This window comes from Rana temporaria, chromosome 7 (assembly GCF_905171775.1).
Source record: "Rana temporaria chromosome 7, aRanTem1.1, whole genome shotgun sequence".
Taxonomy (NCBI): Eukaryota; Metazoa; Chordata; class Amphibia; order Anura; family Ranidae; genus Rana; species Rana temporaria.
In genome coordinates this window covers 188,471,425-188,494,792 of record NC_053495.1, presented here as the reverse complement: position 1 = coordinate 188,494,792, position 23,368 = coordinate 188,471,425, and the positions used below count along the sequence as shown (strand labels likewise).

General features: G+C 44.6%; 1 protein-coding gene across 2 annotated transcripts in view; it reads left to right on the top strand.

Moving 5' to 3' along the window:
- The window catches only part of ST6GALNAC5 (ST6 N-acetylgalactosaminide alpha-2,6-sialyltransferase 5), a 200,774-nt gene that overhangs the window by 157,212 nt on the left and 20,194 nt on the right, over positions 1-23,368 (top strand). For both annotated transcript variants that reach the window (XM_040360669.1, XM_040360670.1), the window contains 2 exons: positions 6,544-6,953; positions 22,997-23,104. In XM_040360669.1, coding sequence (XP_040216603.1) covers positions 6,544-6,953; positions 22,997-23,104 — 518 coding nt within the window. The remainder of the gene's footprint in view (positions 1-6,543; positions 6,954-22,996; positions 23,105-23,368) is intronic.

Genomic DNA, 23,368 nt, shown 5'->3' with positions numbered 1-23,368 from the left:
TAATATCCACAGACCTCTCCCCCCACTGTAATATCCACAGACATCTCCCCCACTGTAATATCCACAGACATCTCCCCCACTGTAATATCCACAGACATCTCCCCCACTGTAATATCCACAGACATCTCCCCCACGGTAATATCCACAGACATCTCCCCCACTGTAATATCCACAGACATCTCCCCCACTGTAATATCCACAGACATCTGCCCACTGTAATATCCACAGACATCTCCCCCACTGTAATATCCACAGACATCTGCCCACTGTAATATTCACAGACATCTCCCCACGGTAATATCCACAGACATCTCCCCCACTGTAATATCCACAGACATCTCCCCACTGTAATATCCACAGACATCTGCCCACTGTAATATCCACAGACATCTCCCCCACTGTAATATCCACAGACATCTCCCCCCCACTGTAATATCCACAGACATCTCCTTCACTGTAATATCCACAGACATCTCCCCCCCACTGTAATATCCACAGACATCTCCCCCCACTGTAGTTTGGTCCACATCTCCCCCACTGTATAGGAAGATTAGTGCTTGTTTAGTGTTACTAGAGAAGCCGGCCAAACACGAGCAGTTGAGGCTGGGTGATGACGTCCGTGCGCCACTCTAGGCTCACCTAGGCCGCTGTCGGGTGGACCAAGATGGCCGCCGTTTCGGGAGCTAGGCAGAAGCCGCAGGCTTTCTTATGGCCAAGGCAGCAGCGGCGCTCCGCGGATCACGTGGTGTGCCGATCCGCATATGGTGACCCGTTCGGATCACAAATCATTTTCAATCCGTTGCACCACTAGTACCGATCAAAAGAATTTTGATTGATCAAAAAAATGTACGATTAATCAAGGAATTTATCTTTCATTTCCACAGCCCCACTTTAATTACAGCCTTTAGTCTGTTGGGATATGTCTCTACTAACTTTGCACAGCTAGACTTTGCAATATTTAAAAAAGAGAAACACACATAGGAGAGATATTGGCGCTGCAAATCCCGGTATATATGATAAAAGGAAATTTTCCCCGGTGGGGCTTTGGACAGCAATATAAATGTGATCGAAGAATTGTTTGTTAAATAATAGTATAAAACATATTTATTTGAGAGTTGTCAAATGTCACAATTAAATACAATAAATAAAACATGTAAAACTGTCTGGCCAGATAAAATACTGCATAATTCAATATTGCCATACATGCAAAATGTAGAACAAGAGTACCATACATGCAAAATGTAGAACAAGAGTACCATACATGCAAAATGTAAAACAAGATTGCATAGCATATGTAGGTAGGTATTAATCCCCGACGCGTTTCGACCATAGGGTGGTCATCTTCAGGGGGATCGTTGACTCTAAGAGACATATAAAATGATGTCAAGTATTCAAAACATGATCATACATCACAGTGCAAATATGGCATGGCGATATAGTTACCGCTTAAAAAGAGGAGTGGACAGTTGCATGGCCAGGCATGTCAGGAAACCGTGGAGCAGTCTGGAGGATCGTGCGGTCACCCGCCATGCCCCCCCCCCCCACACAGGGGGAAGGAGCCCAACCCTGTGGGCTTACAAGAAGCCACACGGGCGACGCCTGCCAGAGGGCAGGAGAGGACAGGAGAAGCGACACCTTCAACAAGTTCCCAAATTAACGACCATATATTAAATAAAGAAGTAGGGTAAATTCGCTCTTGGCTGTATTGCAAGAAAGATAAATGGAAATGATATATATTAAATATATGGACTAGCTGCGATCTTGTCTATAAATGTGTAGGCATCAGGTGTCCTAGGATTACAATAGTATGATATATCAATGTAAATTAGGTAATAATGATACTTGAATCATGAGTGAAAGAGTGAGGAATAAATTAACTGCGGATAGGGAATTGTGGTGTGGGCGTGAGTGAAGTGATAGAAATCGCACAACTGCAAGGTAATAAATAAATAAAGATGCCCGTAAGGGGCTGGAGGTTAGTGAGAAGTGTTGATGATATGGGTGTGTTACAGTGAATGAATGAAATGCATATAGACACGTAATGAATCATGTGAGGGAATGGTGGGAATTATTAGCTGGATTCACGTAGATGGGCTTAACGTTAGGCAGGCGTAGCGTATCTCATATACGCTACGCCGCCGTAAGTTAGAGAGGCAAGTGCTGTATTCACAAAGCACTTGCGTCCTAAGTTACGGCGGCGTAGCGTAAATGTGCCGGCCTAAGCGCGCCTAATTCAAATTGTGAAGAGGTGGGCGTGTTTTATGCTAATGAATCGTGACCCGAAGTGATTGACGTTTTTAACGAACGGCGCATGCGCCGTCCATGGACATATCTCAGTGCGCATGCTTCAAATTACGCCGCAAAGACTTATTGGTTTCGACGTGAACGTAAATTACGCCCAGCACCATTCACGGATGACTTACGCAAACAACGTAAAAATTTAAAAATTCTACGCGGGTCTGACGTCCATACTTAACATTGGCTGCGCCATCTTTTTGGTGGAATATCTTTAGGCCTGAAAACGCCTTACGTATATGGCGTATCTTTACTGCGACGGCCAGGCGTACGTTCATGAATAGGCGTAACACGCTGATTTACTCATTCTAGGCGTAAATCAGCATACACGCCCCTAGCGGCTGGCCTAAATAGACAGCTAAGATACGACGGCGCCCGCGGTCGTATCTTAGCTAGATTTAAGTGTATCTCAATTTGAGAATACACTTAAATTTACGACGGAGCAGATTCAGAGTTACGACGGCGTATCTACTGATACGGCGGCGTAACTCTCTCTGAATCTGGCTATATGTATGGATGTGAAAGGAGATCAGCAGTGTGCTGAGGCTGGTGAAAGGTGTGAAATGAGGATGATTCAAGAATGATTGTCAATAGTAAACGTAATATTATGGTTTACCTCATACAGCCTATAATGTATTGTATGGGTGGAAAGTTGGATATGATTGGAGCTTGACTACGAATAAGTAAAAGCTCAGGAGCCCAGAGAAGATGTGTTCAGTATAGTCCGTCTTTGCCAGCGTGGAGTCAAGTATGATCCACAAGCAGGCAGTCATTTATATATGCCTGGAGAGGCCATTAGGGCAAGTGTGTACAGGTGTCATCTCCCTCCCCCCTCCCAAAATGTGAGGCGTCACGGGACAGCGCGCACGTTCACGTATGCGCCATTATTATGGTTCATGCTACCACATCATGCCTTTATTAGTCTATAGTCTGCGGATGGGCATGGATAGGCGGCACAGATGGGCACCGATAGGCGGCATGGATGGGCACTGATAGGCGGCATGGATGGGCACTGATAGGTGGCACGGATGGGCATAGATGGGCACTGATAGGTGGCACTAACATATGTGTTTTACTAATGGATGCCAATTAGTGACAAATAATTCTTGCCATTCAGTGATGCCCATTGTGGTCACTGATTGGATTGGCATCCATTGTGGGCACTGATTGTTATCCATTATTTCTGTCATTGTCATCCCTGGTGGTCTAGGGTGGCATACCTGTGTTTTGCATCCTTGGTGGTCTAGTGGCATCCCTGGTGGTCCAGTGTGGGCATCCTCGGGGGGGCTGTGCTGATAATCTATCAGCACAAACCCCCCCTGTCAGAGGAGCAGCCGATCGGCTCTGACAGACGCGAGTGAGGAAAAGACGATTACCGGCTTTTCCTGTTTACATCGTGATCAGCCGTGATCAGCCTGATCTCTGACGGAGACTCTTTACCTAGATCGGTGTTGCGGGGTGTCAGACTGACACCCTGCAACAAAGATCGCCGCGATGTGCGCCCCCGGGCTCAATATCCTGAGGACGTCATATGACGTCCACTCAGAATATTGAAACCACTTTGCCGACGTCTTTTTGCATAAGGCGGGCGGCAAGTGGTTAAAGGGGTGGGTGATTCTTTTCTATACCCACTGTATGAGATACAGTGTCTGCTTGTGTATGGCCAGCTTTCCTGTAAAATGTATAAATCAAGAAGGAGCTGAAACACACAAAGGGCAGCCGCAAAATTGGAAACCGAGGCAGGAGATCGCAGTGATCGAGTCCAGTAATATAAGAAGCCAGGGGTTCACTCAGCCTACAAGGCTCCAATCATAAATAAAATCGAATTGTTTGGGGCAACTGGTCCCTGTCAGGCCTCGTACACACGACCGAACATGTCCGCTGAAACTGGTCCGTCGGTTCAGCAGACATGTTCGGTCGTGTGTAGGGCCGACCGGACAATTTTCCGGCCGACCGGACAGGTTTCCAGCGGACAACTGTTTCTTAGCATGCTAAGAAACATGTCCGCTGCAAGCCTGTCCGCCGGACATGTCCGATGGTCAGTACGACTCATCGGACATGTCCGCTGGCCCGAGAACCCGCGCATCGCGTCAAAGTGATTCGACGCATGCGTGGAAGCATTGAACTTCCGGGTTCGCGCACGTCGCCGCGTCATCGTCGCCGTCACGTCGCCACCGCGTATTCTGTCCGCGTGGAATTTGGTCTGATGGTGTGTACAGCCATCAGACCAAATGATCCCAGCGGACATGTCCGATGAAAATGGTCCGCGGACCGTTTTCATCGGACATGTTGGGTTGTCTGTACGAGGCCTAAGCGTTGTTGGGTCCCACGCACACGGCCATATACTGTTTGGGGCAGAAAATTGTTGGTAGCACGCAAGACTCTGTGTAAATATTTGTCTATGCACATACTTATGTCTGTATGAGTTGAGCGGTGTACTTCATTCTACCTATGCATTGTAAGCACTTACACAATATCAGTATTTACATCTTGCCCTGAATGAGCCATTCACAAGGTGGTGCTTCAGAATGACCTTGGCCTTCAGTCATAAATAACTGAAGACCAAGGTCATTCTGTGCCACCGCATGGAAGACTCATTGAGGGCGAGGTGTACACAGCAACAATATATAGGCAGCGGCACATGCGAAGAATGACCCTGGTCTTCAGTTATTCTGAAGGATTGAAGGCCAAAGTCATTCTGCACCTGCAAATAAACATTTTCACTCTTCAGTCCTGGCAGTGGTGATGGTGCATGCAGTCCATTTACATTGTAAACGTTACCAGAAACATTTCCATACTGTACTGAGTAAAATGTGGTCAAAATTAGACCATGAATGCAAATTTTTCTTTGGCTTAGGCAGCAAAATGCTGCGGATTACAAGTCTGAACCCAGCGCGCCAGTGTGCGTGAGCCCACAGACAAAAAAATATTCTAAGTGTCTGGATTAGAAGATAAATCCTACCTCCCAGCTTTTTGAGATGGGAACGAGGGATGCCTATTAGCAAAAGTATGTAAGCATAGAACACACCCCCTGCCACGCCCCCTTATAGGAGAATTATGCAAAAAATAAAAAAATAAATGATTAGTTAAACCCACAAGTGATTTTTTTTTAACCACTCCTATTCCTTTATACTGGCCTTTAAAAAATTAAACAAATGCAACAATTTAGAAATTGAATGAAAGGTTTAGCACTGGGAAACACTTTTTGAAAGATAAAAATAAGGAGGAAACTTTGTTCAAAATCAGGACCAGTCCCTCGAAAATTAGAGACAGTTGGGTGCTATGGATAAACAAATTTACATATTACCGTCCATCATGATTTAGTCTAGGTACACATTCATGCAGTTCATTTTTCAGGCATGTTTTGCTTTGTGTTTCTAGATTCCTATAAGCCCCCTGCCCACAGACCCCCACAACCACAGACCAGGGTTATGGGGAAGAGGCGCTTGTCTCCATCAACATGGGGACAAGGTGCTTTACGACAGGGGTGGCAGAGCCCCCATGTTGAGGGCATGTGGCCTGGTATGGCTTGATCGTCCCCTCCCTTTCTTGACCTGCCAGGCTACATGCTCAGATCCGGGCCTGGTATGGATTTTGGGGGGGACCCCATGCCATTTTTTGTTTTTTAATTTTGGTGTTTATTTCACAATTTGTTTGGCCGGCAATTGTTTTTTTACATTTAACTGTCAGCTGGAAACCCCGCTGACAGCTGATGAATCATCGGTTGTTAAGGACGCAGCGGCCGGCTTCCCATCCCGTTCCTTAGCAACGTGCTATATACAGTGTTTTTAAAGAGGGAGTGAGAGAGATACCTTTGCATGATGTCATAAGCCTAGGCTAATGACCAGACAAACAGCAAGTGAACTGTATAAGGTATTTACTGGCAGGAAAAAAATGTTTTACTATCCAAAGTTAAAACAACAAGAAAAAAAAAAGACTAAAGTTCCACTTTAAGAAACTACAGAGTATTTGTTTGGAATGGTGTTCCTGTTTAAAGTTTTCAGCTCTTTTATATGAAGCCCTTGTTTTGATTTAGGCTTTCTTGAATTTGGTCTCACTTTGTCTCATTAATAACAGTTTTAGCGCATTAACCTGCATGCCAGTGCTAAACGGACCTTCAGTTGATGTTTAAAAACATATAAAAGCTTTATTTTTATTTTTTTCTATGGAGCTGTGACATACGAGAGTTTACAGTGCCCTTTTACGACTCGCAATAAGTTTTAACGAGCGCAACATTTCTCTCCGCAGCCCCTGAAAATGCACTGCAAGAGTTGTGCGCTGGTGACCAGCTCCGGGCACCTGCTGGGAAGTAAACTGGGTAATAAGATTGACCAGACGGAGTGCGTAATACGTATGAATGATGCTCCCACACGGGGCTACGGACAGGACGTTGGCAACAAAACGAGCCTGAGAGTGATTGCGCACTCCAGCATCCAGCGGATATTGAGGAATCGCAATGAACTGCTAAACATGAGTCAAGGCACCGTCTTCATCTTCTGGGGCCCCAGCAGCTACATGCGGAGGGACGGCAAGGGACTGGTGTTCAATAACCTGCAGCTCATCAACAAGATACTACCTCGATTAAAAGTGCACACCATCACCCGCCACAAGATGCTGCACTTCGATGAACTTTTCAAGAAGGAGACGGGAAAGGACAGGTGGGAATTTCTTTATAAATAAGATTTTATGTCTGGAGGTGACCTGTGCCGTGTGACTAACGACACTCGGATGTATATGGGAGGCTGGTTTCCGATGTAGGTTGGGAGGAATGGGTTGTGCAAAGTGTAATTATATAGCGCCACAGGAGCCTGGAAGGCATGGAAACTAGAAGGATTGTATAGTGGTTTGTAGATCTTTTATATATAATTAGGGCCAAGAAGATTAACGTTTTAAGTAGGGATGCACCGGTACCAGTTTATTAAGACCGATTTGTCGAGTACTCACCATTACCAATTACCCATACCAGTAGCGGCTGGTGCTCAAAATTTTTTGGGGGGGGGCGCAAACAAACTAAAAAAAAAAACATGAATTGCAGCCACTGTGCCCATCAAACGCAGCCACTGTACCCATAAATTGCAGCCACTGTGCCATAAAACGCAGCCACTGTACCCATAAATTGCCGCCACTGTGCCATAAAACGCAGCCACTGTACCCATAAATTGCCGCCACTGTGCCATCAAACACAGCCACTGTAAACATCAATTACTGTGCCCATCAATTGCCTCCAGTGTGCCCCATCAGATGCTGCCAGTGTTCCTATCAATTGCCGCTACTGTGCCCCAACAGATGCTGCCAGTGTGCCCATCAATTGCCGCTGCTGTGCCCCATCAGATGCTGCCCGGCACTTTCCTATCTTGTAGCGAGTCTCCTGCACATCCTCTGTCTTCTTCCGTCCTCTCTCAGGCGTCCAATCACAGCGCCTGACGTTTCAGCCAATCAGGTGACCAGTAACAGACCTGGCAACCTGATTGGCTGAGAGGCGGTTCAGTGTAAGCAAAGCGAATTCTTTTGCTTTGCTAACACATAGCTGAGTGAACAGCGAACGCCCAGCATGGAGCCCGCTGTTCACTTTTTTGGGTGCCTACTACAGCCTACGGCTCTAATCAGTAAAAAAAAAAAACGCTGCTGTAATTCAGGTGCCCTGCGCTCAAAAAGGGGGCGGACACCTGAATAGGGGGTGTCAGCGCCGACCATAGATAGATTCATGCAATGCATGAATCTATCTATGGTGATTAGAGTGGTGCAAGAGAGAGGGGGCGGTGCTCCTGCGCCCTTTTTGGACGCACCGCCACTGACCGACACATATTTTTAGTGTCATGTGACACATTATTAAATGAGCTAATATAATAATCTAATACTAAATACATTGTATGTGGTTCTGTTTAGTTTATTATTAAATTATTATTATAATTATTATAAAACACAAAAAGCCCCCCCCCCCCCCCCCCTGAGATAAATGCGGTTAGCAGTAAATGCAGTATCAAAGTTTATTAAAAATTGTCATGCATCCATGAGCAACACGAAAAAAGCAGATCAGCTGATACATACAATGTAGAACCCATAGCATGTAGCAGTATAAAATGTACAAAGCAATATACACAGGCATAGAAGGTGTCCCTACGCGTTTTGCAAGACCATGCTCGCTTCATCAGGGGGAGATGAATGTGTATTATATCTGTAAAAAAATTAAGATACCATTTTATATTAATTAATATTATATTATATGTTGCATTTTGAACGGCATCCGATTCGCAGGACATGTGAACCAAACTGGCTTTCTATGGAGTCGGTTCACATATGTGCGGGATGGCCTCAGTTCGATTTAAAAAGAGTCGGATACGATTTTTCAGTTCAGGTGCAATTTCCAGGATCATACAAATTTGCACCTGAACCGCTGAACAAAATCGCACCAGACTCTTTTTACAAATCACGCCAACACTGGCCCTGCATATATGTGTACCTGTTTTGAAGGAGGTGCTTGCAGTCTGCGAACTTGAAGGTATCAGTTTTAGTATTGGAGTATTCGCAAATGCTTAGTATCAGCACTGATACGGATACCGGTATTGGTGTAACACTAGTTTTGACCCCTTTATCATAGCTCCCAACTGTCCCTGATGTCATGCTAGCCAAAGCTGATATCATGAGTGGGTACTAGCAAGTCCCCATACTGTGTTCTACTAAAGTGTAAAGTGAAGTAAGCATCTGTGAAGGGCAGGGGTCTCCAAACTTTCAAAACAAAGGGCCAGTTTACTGTTCTTCAGACTTTGGGGAGCTGGATTGTGCACAGTGGGAGTAAACAATGCACCATCTTTGGTATTGGGGGGAGAAATAGTTGGAGTTAGTGGGAGGAAAAGTGACCCATTTTTGTTGTCAGTGGTAGGAATAGTGCCCCATTGTTGGCGTCAGTGCCAGGGAACTATGCTTCATTGTTGATTTCAGTGGCAGGAACGATGCCCCATTGTTGGTGTCAGTGGCAGCATGGACACAATCACTGGTTTCAACATAACAACCGGGTGGATGCGTGTCCCAGGATTCAGACCGCGTATGTTCAGGGACACGCAACCCCACCCTCACGGCTGTGTGTGTGTGTGCAGCTGCTGTGTCTCAATAGACATGAATGGGACTGTCTTTACACAAATGCTTGAAACACCTGTGCATCCCATGCATGCAAATATGGCCCTTCACATAGGTGTATGGATATGCTCCATTGTTGGTGTCAGTAGCAGGAACGATGCCCCATTGTTGGTGTCAGTGGCAGGAACTATGCTCCATTGTTGGTGTCAGTGGCAGGAACTATGCCCCGTTGTTGGTGTCAGTGGCAGGAACAGTGCCCCGTTGTTGGTGTCAGTGGCAGGAACTATGCTCCATTGTTGGTGTCAGTGGCAGGAACTATGCTCCATTGTTGGTGTCAGTGGCAGGAACTATGCTCCATTGTTGGTGTCATTGGCAGGAACTATGCCCCATTGTTGGTGTCATTGGCAGGAACTATGCCCCATTGTTGGTGTCAGTGGCAGGAACTATACCCCATTGTTGGTGTCAGTGGTAGGAATAGTGCCCCCTTGTTGGTGTCAGTGGCAGGAACGATGCTCCATTGTTGGTGTCAGTGGCAGATTCACTCCTGATACACCGTCGTATCTCTTGTCGTATCTATGCGACTGATTCATAGAATCAGTTCCGCATAGATAGCCCTAAGATCCGACAGGTGTAATTGACTTACACGTCGGATCTTAGGATGCAATACTTCGGCCGCCCCTGGGTGGAGTTCGCGTAGTTTTCCAGCGTCGGGTATGCAAATGAGGTTTTACAGCGATCCACGAAGGTTTTCGCGTTCGTTACGTCGTCGCAAGTCTTTTTTTCCCGTCGCAAAGTTAGTCATGTTTTTTCATGCCTTAACTTTACACAGCCCATGTTAAAGTATGGCCGTCGTTCCCGCGTCGAATTTGATTTTTTTTTTACGTTACGCACGTCGCGACTCACAAACACGTCGGGCCGCCGTAATTTCGCGCAAAGCACGTCGGGAAAATTGCGAACGGAGCATGCGCATAACGTCCGGCGCGGGAGCGCGCCTAATTTAAATGGTACACGCCCCATTTGAATTGGGCGGGCTTGCGCCGGACGGCTTTACGTTACACCGCCGCAAGTTTACAGGTAAGTGCTTTGAGGATCAGGCACTTACGCTGAAAACTTGCAGCGGTGTAACGTAAAGACGATACGTTACGCCGCCGGAGTTTTTTGTGAATCTGGCCCTATGCCCCATTGTTGGTGTCAGTGGTAGGAATAGTGCCCCCTTGTTGGTGTCAGTGGCAGGACCGATGCTCCAATGTTGGTGTCAGTGGCAGGAATTATGCCTCAAGGGCCAGATAAAGGCAAGCAAAGAGCCACAGTTTGGAGACCACTGGTGCAGAGGAATACATAGACCCAATAACATGATTGGATGTTTGCTGTTGGCACAGGTTCTCTTTAGCTTACTGTACATGGCAGTAAAGCACGTCCCAGAATCACAGGCCTTTGTAGAATATCTGTAAGAAAAACACAAAGACATATAAACACTGAAAGCTCTGCGACCAGTATGAGTGCAGATACCGAGGCTAAAAAGGACCCCCTGTAATGAAATATAAATGCATCATGATCAGTCCCTATAACAGGGCGGAATCAAATTATGCTCCATTCTCAGAACCGGCATGAGAGACAAATAAATCTCTGTGTACGATCTGCAGATCCAGGAGATAGCTGTGATCACCACATGTGAAATGGAAGAAAACCGCAGGCAAAGCAAGAAATATTCCAGCAACGCGACATAATCACCGCAAAGAGTTAATTTATAATTGAATAGAAGAAATGTCGGGGAAAAAAACAATCATAATTATTATAGAAAAGATCATTAGTGAATACCTCGGGGGGAACTAAAATTATAGATTAGAAAGGAGCATTTGCGTTAATTGCAGTTAAATGTGAAAATACTGCCATATTAAAGATTATAAAAGGGGAACGTCATGCAAAACCTACAATTTAAAGGGAAAATACACCTTTTTAAAGCGTATCTAAACCCAAGAACAAAAATGTAATATATTGCATGTTACTGGGGGCTTCATTTGTTTCTTTTTTCTTTATTTTCACCTGGTGATTCTGCCTGTCAGGCCTTGTACACACGACCGAACATGTCCGCTGAATGTTCCGTCGGACCAGTTTCCGCGGACATGTCCGACCGTGTGTAGGGCCTACCGGACAGTTTCCCGGCCTAGCGGACAGGTTTCCAGCGGACAAAAGTTTCTTAGCATGCTAAGAAACTTGTCCGCTGGAAGCCTGTCCGTCGGACATGTCCGATGGTTAGTTTGACTCATCGGACATGTCCGCTGGCCCGAAATCCCGCGCATGTGTCGAATTGATTTGACGCATGCGTGAAAGCATTGACCTTCCGTGTCAGAGAACGTTGGTGTCGTCTACGTCACCGCGTTCTCTGTCCACGGGGATTTTGGTCTGATGGTGTGTACACACATCAGACCAAAACCTCCCAGCAGACATGTCCGATGAAAACGGTCCGCGGACCGTTTTCATCGGACATGTCTGCTCGTCTGTACAAGGCCTAACACATTTCCTCTCTTAGGGTGACAACACTCACTTATCTTCCTCTATCTATGGAGGACCAGCGTTGCCACCCTAGGACAGGAATACAAAACACCTCTCCTCATCTCCATAACATGGGAGGGTCTGTAGTTCTGTGAGGAATCTGGGCTGAATGCTAAGCTCACAAGATTTTTAAAAGAGCACTGTCAATGGTAGAGACTAAGGGTCTCTAAACTTTCTAAATAAAGGGCCAGTTTATTGTCTTTCAGACTTTAGGGGGGGCCGGACTGTGGCCAGCAGGAGTGGAACTTTTCCTGGCATCAGTGGGAGTAAACATCACCACATTTGGTGTCATTGGGAGGAATAGTGCCCCATCGTTGGCATTACTGGGAGGAATAGCGCTCCATCGTTGGTATCATTGGAAGCAATAGCACCTCATTGTTGGTATCATTGGAAGGAATAGTGCCCCATCGTTGGTATTACTGGGAGGAATAGCGCTCAATCGTTGGTATCATTTGGAGGAATAGCGCCCCATAGTTGGTATCATTAGGAGGAATAGCGCCCTAATGTTGGTATTATTGGGAGTAATAGCACCCCATCATTGGGAGGAATAGCGCCCCATCATTGGGAGGAATAGTGCCACGTCGTTGGTATCATTGGGAGGAATAGTGCCCCGTCGTTGGTATCATTGGGAGGAATAGTGCCCCGTCGTTGGTATCATTGGGAGGAATAGCGCCCCATCGTTGGTTTTATTGGGAGGAATAGCACCCCATTGTTGGTATCAATGGGAGAAATGAGGCCCCATTGTTGATGTCAATTGACAGAATAGTGTGAGAGGAGAAGTGCCCCAAGAGCCAGATAAAGGCAAACAAAGGGGTGCATCCGGCTCCCGTGCCGCAGTTTGGAGACCACTGGGATAGACTTACCCAAACCCTTTCACTGAATCCTCATGCATATTAGGCTTTAAAATGAGCACTTTTAAATTCGATGGTTCGAGTCCCATAGACATCAATGGGGTTCTAAATGTTCGCGCGAACGTTCGGTCCGCTCAAAGGTTTTGGTGCGAACCGAAAGGGGGGTGTTCGGCTCATCCCTATTTGCTTTAAAGCGAACTTATCCTTTAATGATTTCCTACTTTTTCCAAAATGTATAAAAAAAAAAAAAGCTCTACCTTCACTACGTATCAATGTGGTAGAAAAGAAAGAATTATCAACATGCAGCTAATTCTCTCAATATCAAAGAGATATAATGACTGGTGTAGCCCAAGGCTAAGCTGGAACATTGGGCACTTCTAGTGTATTAGACAAATTGATTTATTTAGGCCTTTCTTGGATAAATAATAATAATTGGCCCCAGTGGGTCAGCGTTATCATTAAATGTTTATAAATGAGTCAAACTAGGGCTATGTGAGCATTTTAATAATGGCCGATAACTGCCATACAAAAAATATTCAACACTTCCTGTTGAATACATTAGATACATCAACAGCCTATACAGTCTTAATGGAACTAGACTAGAGGTAATAAATATTTTTCATCTGCTTTGTAATTTTACTTTTATTTTTTTGTAATAAGACCTTTAAGTAATCTTGTAGTGACAGCTATATTATTAAACCACTGACATGTCTATACAGGACTCTCCTACACCTGCCTCAATGTACCTTTAACAATCTGTCAGAGTGGCCAAAAGCCCAGAACCCGGGACACCCTGCTATGCAAACAATCACTTGACATCCTGAAGTTATTTGGTCCTGCTTCCTCCCACACAATGCTATTGAGGTTAATAACCGTTCTTATATACTAATAGTAAAGCAAAGGAGGAGGTGGGGTGCCCTGCAGCATTGATAAAGGTACACTCAAGCAGATGTAAGTGCCTATTGTTGTAGTTAGCAGTACAATTATTAAAATTGCAGTTCCATGGATCATAAAAAATTCGGAAATCGAATTACATCAAAGCCACTAAATGGTCTACATGAATAAAATGTGGTCAGCCTAGTATTAATGCCATGTACTGTACCTTTATAAGACTTCATGAGCTCCAATTCCTGAATGGTCTAATTTATTAATCCTGATGATCATTTGTTTTACACTTCCTGATGAAGCTGGCTGGCTCACCACTTCCTCCACTCCCTGATGAAGCTGGCTGGCTCGCCACTTCCTCCACTTCCTGATGAAGCTGGCTGGCTCACCACTTCCTCCACTCCCTGATGAAGCTGGCTGGCTCGCCACTTCCTCCACTTCCTGATGAAGCTGACTGGCTCGCCACTTCCTCCCGAACTTCCCCTTTTGGGTGATCACCATGTTTTGTATAAATACATAATTGGTCCATATAGTGATAAAGCAAATATTCGTGACTACAAAATGGATCAGATATTCAAATGGCAAGAATTCAAATCCTATGTCCAGATACTCCACTCCAGAAAAAGAAGCGAGAATTGAGGGAAAAGAAGGGAGGAATGAGTACAGGAAATCCCAGTTTAAGAATGAAGAACTGAGACAACAACATACACCCAGGGGAAATGCATACATCCCAACATTTTGAGATGGGAATGAGGGACACCTACTAGAAAATGTATGCAGACATAGGATACTCCCCCTGCCACACCCCTTAAAGGAGAATTAACCAAAGAAAAGGTTAAATAAATCCACAAGGGCTTTTTTTTTACCACTACTATTCCTTTATATTGGCTGGGGAACACTTTTTGAAAGAAAAAAAGTGAATTTTATATACAACTATATAGATCAGATCAAAATGAGGGACAAATGAGGGGGAAAGAGGGACAGAGGGACATTGCACCAAATCAGGGACAGTCCCTCGAAATCAGGGACAGTTGAGAGCTATACAAATGGTGGCTACCAAGGGAATACATCACATATGAAAATTATGTCCGAATGTCCATGGATACTCAAATGAAAATGAATACCACAAGAGACCACAATCATATTGGGAATTAGTCTGGATCTAGAGGAAGAGGAGCACAACAATGCCAAAAATAGACCAGAAATGAATATGATAGAAGTCCAAAAACGATACTCACCTTTGAGGGATGACTACAGGGAAGAAGGAAACCTCAGATATTATGGCAGTGAAAGCCAAATAGGTCTTTTAAAGGGAGAGAGGACTACTCCCCCGGGAGGATGGCCTGAGGAGGCTGGACCAGAAAAAGCAAAACTGTGATAGGTAGTGAGGAAGTGAAATACACAATTTACGCCTTTAGAAAGCCTGAAGTTTGGGGTCCTGTACACGGCTAGACTGACAAAAAAGTCCCACACATGTGGCATCTCTGTACAGAGGAGAAGCAGCAGAATTTTGGCGTGTAATTCTATCTATACCCATGGCATGTATGAGCAATATATCATTTAGGTGACAACTTTTGTGTAAATAAAAATAAATAGATCACAGAGCACCCCCCGATACGTGCCACAGGGAGGGTGCGGGGGGAGTGGTTCTTGGAGGATGTCAATAGATGTCCTCCCAGAACTGGACATCCGTTCTGTAGTCGTCATTCGGCTATAGTGCGTCAGTAAGCGGTTAAAGGTAAAGAAATTAATACCTTTTGTGGCTATTAACGAATATATTTAAATTAAGGTTTTTCTGTTTAGAGTTCAGCTTTTATGTAGAAATACATTCAAATACTAACTAGAAGTAAAGGAACTCCAATCCCAATAATAAGCCTATTCTGACTACCCTGTAAAGTAGTGTTTCTCAACCGTTCTAGTACCGTGACCCCTTGATAAAATTTCCCAAGTTGTGGGGACCCCTAACAGTAAACAATTTCGTAGTGTGGGTTGTCAGCACCCAAGGCAAAACAAGTCATTTGCGCCCCTAACTCTTACATTTGTGAAGTATTAAAACCCCTTTTGGTACATTTTAGTATGTACCACTCCTTGTTCTCCTTTCTTTCCCTTTTATCTCTCTATCCTAATTTCTTCTTTCTTTTCCCAATCCCTCAATCTAGCTGTCTTTCTTGCTCTTTCTCTTAATCTTTCTCTCCCTTTTGTATTTGTTGTTCCCCCTCTTTTCCTTTCCTTTCCACGTATTCTCTATTTTTATTCCTTCCCTTACTCCTTGGGGTTGGGGAGTTGGGATGAGTGGCAGTGGGGGTGGGAGAGTTGGGATGAGTGGCAGTGCTGGTGGGAGAGTTGGGATGAGTGGCAGTGCTGGTGGGAGAGTTGGGATGAGTGGCAGTGCTGGTGGGAGAGTTGGGATGAGTGGCAGTGCTGGTGGGAGAGTTGGGATGAGTGGCAGTGCTGGTGGGAGAGTTGGGATGAGTGGCAGTGCTGGTGGGAGAGTTGGGATGAGTGGCAGTGCTGGTGGGAGAGTTGGGATGAGTGGCAGTGCTAGTGGGAGAGTTGGGATGAGTGGCAGTGCTGGTGGGAGAGTTGGGATGAGTGGCAGTGCTGGTGGGGGAGTTCTGATCAGCCAACATAGGTGCTCTTGATCAAGGTAATTTGCTGATCTGAGAACTGTAGTGGGGACTTTTAATAGGAACTATAATCACAGGTAGTGCTACTCACTATGTCTCCCACTTCACATTCCTTACCAGTCAGCTGACATAGAGTGTCTGCCCCCCCAGCCATGTTGTGAACTGAATGGGTGGCTGTGACACAGTAGTAGGGGCTGGGCCGAGCCCTGCTGTCGGTGTCAATGGACGCAGCAGCGGGACTCGTGAGCGCACCCGCATGGGTGTCCACCATGGAAAGCGGCTCCACGAGGAGAAACCCAATAAAGAGGAAGAGCCAGGAGCGCCATCGGGGCACCCTAGAAGAAGAAGATCGGGGCTGCTCTGTGCAAAACCCTTGCACAGAACAGGTAAGTACAACATGTTTGTTATTAAAAGAAAGAAAAAAAAAACCTTTACAATAACTTTAATAAAGGGAGAGCTTTATAGCCTTCAAAACACAGTGGGAGAGATTTACTAAAACTGGACAGTGCAAAATCTGCTGCAGCTTTGCATAGAAACTAATCAGCTTTCAGGTTTTGATGCTAAAGTTGGGAGCTGATTGGATACCATGCACAGCTGCACCAGATTTTGCGTGCAACGGTTTTAGTAAATCTACCCCAATGGGTTAAAGAAATAAATACTCTTGGACTCCTAAACATTTGATATGGTGCTCTTGTTCTCCCTGCACATTCTAGCATTCACATAGTCATTTTTCTTCTTCACTGATGGGCGCTGATGAGGACTAATGTAGAGGCACTGATGGGCACTAATGAGGAGGCACTGATGGGCGTTGATAAGGAGGCACAGATGGGCACTAATGTGGAGGCCCAGATGGGCACCGATAAGGAGGTACAGATGGGCACTGATGAGGCATTGATTGGCACTATTGAAAAGGCACAGATGGGCACTGGTGAGGTGGCATGGATAGGCAGCACTGATGGGACTGTACTGATGATCAGTACTATGATTATCAGTGTACAGTGTGCTGACAAGCTTGCTGGTTAACGGCTCACCTTTCCTCCTACAGACACAGCATGTGAGGAAAGGACCGTTGATAACTGACAAGTCTGTTTACATTGTGATCAACTGTGATTGGACACATGTAACAAGTGAAATATTTGCGCTGTAAAGTGTTATACAAATTAATGTGTGTGTGCATATAACCACATACATATACAAGTACAAAAAATGGGTGGGGAAAGTCCAAAAAAGGGGGAGTGATACTAATATACCAGTAAACAATATTGTTGAATAGTCATTAATCGAGGGCACAGTGCTGAAGAGGTCCAGGTACAACAAAATCCAACCATGTAGGGGTGCAGTTCATCAATACTTTATCCAATCAATAACGTTGTGAAGTGAAAAATGTTGAAAAACACAACAATAAAAATAAAATATAAAAATAGAAATAAAAATAAATATAAAAATAAAAATAAAAATTAAAATAAGAATAAGGGTCAAAGTATTTCAGAAGAAGGAGGCCTTGTATCCAAAAAGGGTGAAAGATAGAGAGTGAGCCGTAACCAAGATCTCATATATGCACCTCTAGTGATCCCAGCAGCTCACCTCTAATCTGGCAAGCTGGATTAAATCAGCCTGATCCTGATGGGTGTGGTCCGTTGTTGAATATCACATACGGGTCTCCATAAAGTGTATTACATGAAAAAGTAAAAAGGGTAGAAACCAAATGGTGTGATAACGTCACAGGGAGGGATAGCAATGTCTTCTGATTTAAACCAGTGGAGATGCACTCACATGTGGTTGAAAAAACTGGGGCTCTTATCCACGAACGCCGAGCTCGTCAGTCCCTCCTTCCTCTCCCTTACTGATTCTCCAGGGTTAGGAGTCCCGTGTCCCCAATGGTTCACGAGTCGGCTCTTGTTATGTATGAGGATCTCGGTGGTGTATGTGGGGTAAGAGAGAAGGACAAGCCTGATCGTGTGATATCATCAACAATAAACAAAAAACCCCCCAGGAATGCCCAGGTAGTAATGCACTCACATGAACAATATAACATAAAAGACCTTCCTCCACGAGTGCGGACTCGCAATAAATCTGTGCCTCCAACACTTCCCCTCTATCTGTGGCTCAGTCCGGACACTCAGATGTGGCAGTCATACATGGGGGGAAGTGGAATAAACAACCACAGCGTAGCCCAGTCGGACGTGAAAAGTTTATTTTAAAAGCACTTAAAAACTCACATTTAAAATCGAAATTGCTGCATCAATCCGACGAGTGGCGAACTCGTATATCCAGTGGTCGGATGCTGGAGTGTGTCAAGCCCTCCAATCCCGACGCGTATCGTCAACATGTGACTTCATCAGGGAAACTTGTGATTGGACACAGCTGATCATATGGTAAAGGGATTGGCCCTTTACTGCGATCCCCTGTGTCTGAAGGACACAGCGATTACCGAGCATGCCCGATGGGCACCGCAGGAGGCCTGCTGGGTTCTGAAAGGATGCCCTCCCAGAACTAGTCGACCACGTTGTAGCCGTCTTTTGGCTATAGCGCGGTCGGGAACCAGTGAAGGCCCCTTCATGTTGGAGAGCTGCTTAAACAGAGTCATTGTGCTTCACAGTATGAACTTATATTTACACTAAAGAGCTGAAGCAATTTTGGATTCAGCACTATCTACCTCTATTTTTCTATATAAAAAATTACTGAGATTGTAACGCTTCTCTACTCTAGCCTAAACTAAAACAATCTGGGCTGGATTTAGGCACCAATACGTCGCAGGGAAAATACACCGACTGGCACTGGCAGCTCTTTGCTTGACTTTACTTAATGCCTGAAGTGTTCCTTTAATATTCTTGCAGCTCACAGTATTCTCATTTCCCCACCCAGAACAATTCATATACAGAATTTTGTTTTGAGTCTGGTTAGTAATGTGCTCCAGATCTCTTTCAAGCGCTGTAATTACAGTGTTCAAACATTAGGTAATGCATGCTTTTTGAGATGGACTTAGCATTTTTCTGTGAATCCCTGTAATTTGGATAGTGATGGGAAAGGCAGGCTACTATCTAGTGTTTAAATGTTATTAGGAGAAAAGCATCAGATTGCAGAAACGTTTACCAACCTCTCTCCGTCCATCCATCCAGCCAAGCTGTGAGACAACGGGACGGCGACATGGCAGAGCTTCTGGCTATATCCACCGAACTGCACATTATCTGATAGAACAGTGGTTGGTATAGTTGCTAATTTGCTTTCTACCCTGGAGTAAAATATGAATCTGAGTCCCTTACATCATTTCTTTATGTCAAAGCATGTTTTTTTGTTGTTGTGGAAAAAGTGTTCCCATTGGAAGCTACACTACAGTGCCTTGCAAAAGTATTCACCCCCCTTGGCTTTTTACCTATTTTGTTACATTACAGCCTTTAGTTCAATGTTTTTTTTTTTTTATCTGAATTATATGTGATGGGTCAGAACACAATAGTCTAAGTTGGTAAAGTAAAATTAGAAAAATATATACATAAAACTATTTTTCAGAAATAAACTGATAATTGGCATGTGCGTATGTATTCACCCCTTTTGTTATGAAGTCCAGAAAAAGCTCTGGTGCAACCAATTACCTTCAGAAGTCACATAATTAGTGAAATGATGTCCACCTGTGTTCAATCTAAGGCCCCGTACACACGGTCGGACAAAACCGATGAGAATGGTCCGACGGACCGTTTTCATCGGTTCACCGCTGAAGTGGCCTGATGTGTGTACACACCATCGTTCCAAAAACCGATCGGGTCAGAACGCGTGACCTTTAAACACACAACGTGCTGAATAAAACTAATTTCAATGCTTCCAAGCATGTGTTGACTTGATTCTGAGCATGCGTGGGTTTTGAACCAATGCTTTTCTGTACTAACCATCGGTTTGGACCGATCGGGCATCGGTCCATCGGTTCGGTTTTGAAGCATGTTTTAAAATTTTGGACCGAAGGAAAACAGACCGATGGGCTATACACACCGTCGGTTTGGACCGATGAAACGGAACCTCGGTCCATTCTCATCGGTTTTGTCCGACCGTGTGTATGGGGCCTAAGTGTCACATGATCTGTCATTACATAGACACACCTTTTTGAAAGACCCCAGAGGCTGCAACACCTAAGCACCTAAGCAAGAGGCACCACTAAGCAAACACGAAGCCATGAAGAACAATGAACTCTCCAAACAAGTAAGGGACAATGTTGCTGAGAAGTACAAGTCAGGGTTAGGTTATAAAAAAATATCCAAATCTTTGATGATCCCCAGGAGCACCATCAAATCTATCATAACCAAATGGAAAGAACATGGCACAACCTCAAACCTGCCAAGAGACGGCCGCACACCAAAACGCATGGACTGGGAAAGGAGGGCATTAATCAGAGAGGCAGCACAGAGACCTAAAGGTAACCCTGGAGGAGCTGCAGAGTTCCACAGCAGAGACTGGAGTATCCGTACATAGGATGACAAAAAGCTGTATGATCCATTGAGTTGGGCTTTATGGCAGAGTGGCCAGAAGAAAGCCATTACTTTCAGCAAAAAACAAAATGGCATGTTTTGAGTTTGCAAAAAGTCATGCGGGAGACTCCCAAAATGTATGGAGGAACTTGCTCTTGTCTGATGAGACTAAAATCATCACATCACCCAAAGAATACCATCCCCACATTGAAACATGGTGGTGGCAGCATCATGCTGTGGGGATGTTTTTCAGCAGTCGGGGCTGGGAAACTGGTCAGGGTTGAGGGAATGATGGATGGTGCCAAATACAGGGATATTCTTGAGCAAAACCTGTACCCCTCTGTGTGTGATTTGAGGCTAGGACGGAGGTTCACCTTCCAGCAGGACAATGACCCCAAACACACTGCTAAAGCTACACTTGAGTGGTTTAAGGGGAAACATGTAAATGTGTTGGAATGGCCTAGTCAAAGCCCAGACCTCAATCCAATAGAAAATCTGTGGTCAGACTTAAAGATTTCTGTTCACAAGCGCAAACAATCCAACTTGAAGGAGCTGGAGCAGTTTTGCAAGAAGGAATGGGCACAAATCCCAGTGGTAAGATGTGGCAAGCTCATAGAGACTTATCCAAAGTGACTTGGAGCTGTGATAGCCACAAAAGTTGGTTCTACAAAGAATTGACTTTAGAGGAGTGAATAGTTACAGTATGTACATTGAGTTTTTCTGTCCTATTTGTTGTTTGCTTCACAATAAAAGAAAAAAAAATCGTCAAAGTTGTGGGCATGGTGAGTAAGAGTTTGGGGTGGAGAAACTTGACTGGCCTGACCTCAACCCGATAAAACACCTTTGGAATGAATTAGAGCGTAGGCTGCGAGCCAGGCCTTTTTTCTACATCAGTTGTCTATCTGTATGAGGAACTGCACTGCATGAGACGCCAGCAGTGGATCTCTACAGGGGTTTCTCCACATGCTTAAAGGACCATTCTAGCGATAGTTGGTCAACTCCAGGGGGTTTACATCTATGTGGAGCACCCAAGTCTGAGCACATTGAAGCACGGATATTTTTAACTTTGAGCATGAGCACTTTATATCACTATACTCCCGGGACTGTTCTATATTTGTGTATATCATCTGTACTAAACCTAGCGCAGTGGGCTGTTTTCTATATCGTCCACATTAGTGCCTGACCACACAAATGTGCTTCTGGAAGAATGGTCAAACATTCCCATAGACACACTCCTAAACCTTGTGGACAGCCTTCCAAGAAGAGTTGAAGAGCTGTTATAGCTGCAAAGGGTGGGAAAACTCAATATTGAACCCTACGGACTAAGACTGGGATGCCATTAAAGTTCATATGTGCGTGTAAAGGCAGGTGTCCCAATACTTTTGGCAATATAGTATATCTTCTCAATTCCTTTTCTGATGACAAACTCCAGGACAAATAGAGAGGGTGCATCTCCTCAGTGGTGGCACACAGGACCAGATTTTCTATTAAAATCTGTTCAATAAAATGGAGACAAATGTCCGTCTTGGACCTCATTGTCAAAAATCTAATGGATCTTGCCAAATGGAAGGTATCAGATCTTTCCACAGTGCAACAGTGGAGATCCGTGGTCGACAATGTTTTACCAGTTTTTATAAGCTTTCTTATTTGGGATGAAATTGCCTTAGGACAGTTACTAAAATCTGGGAATCATAATAAAGCTTGAGATTTAACACTGTAGATTTCTTAAAATGCCAGGTGGTTGGATGACCTTCAATCTTTCCTCTCCCCTGGAGCTTTTCAGTTACCCGTTTCCCCTCTTACCCCTCCCATGCCCCCATACTCCTCCCCTGGTATTTATACTCCCCTGCCCTTATCTCCCATCTTCCTTGCCTCCCTCCCAAGAAGGTTGCTCGTATGGTCTGGGGGTTTGTTGCTGGGAGTTTTGTCTCTGGTTGGTGACTATGGTAATCCAGTTTGGTTGGATTGGTAGAACAGGTATACTTACTAATGCATTGTATATGTTCTTATAGACCACTATGTCATTGTGACCTGTACCATCTGTTGTAATGTTTTCACTGTATGACCAAGATATTTGCCACTGATGTTTAATGTTACTCATTATTTTTGAGTAAATGTACCTGTTCTAAAAAAAAAAAAAATATATCTGAAATAAGGATGGTTATCCACAAGACTAGCTGTATCTCTGTAGTTCTTCCCTCTAAGTAGGTTATGTGTTAACACTAGAAAGTAATGTCTGTCTATCATTGCCTTTCAGGAAGATCTCAAATACTTGGCTCAGTACCGGATGGTTCACCATGTCCATAGCATTAGAACTCTGCAATACAATTAATGTGTACGGGATGGTTCCTCCAGATTTCTGCAGGTAAATCTCCAATTTGCACAGTTCTTTTCACAATCCCTTCCCTATGTATGTGTGTGTAGATCAGGCTCATGTTAGAGAGTATAGTAGGTTTAGGTAGGGCTGCTAAACCTAAAACCACTTATGTTAATCAGACATTACAGGGTAACTCCAAAATTGTTTTTTTTAATAGAGTGAGGAAGGGTTATAATAGTTTTCAGGTTTTTGTTGGAGACAGTTCCCTCACTTCCTATAGAGTGATGGGGCAGGAATTGAGGAAAGAATCTC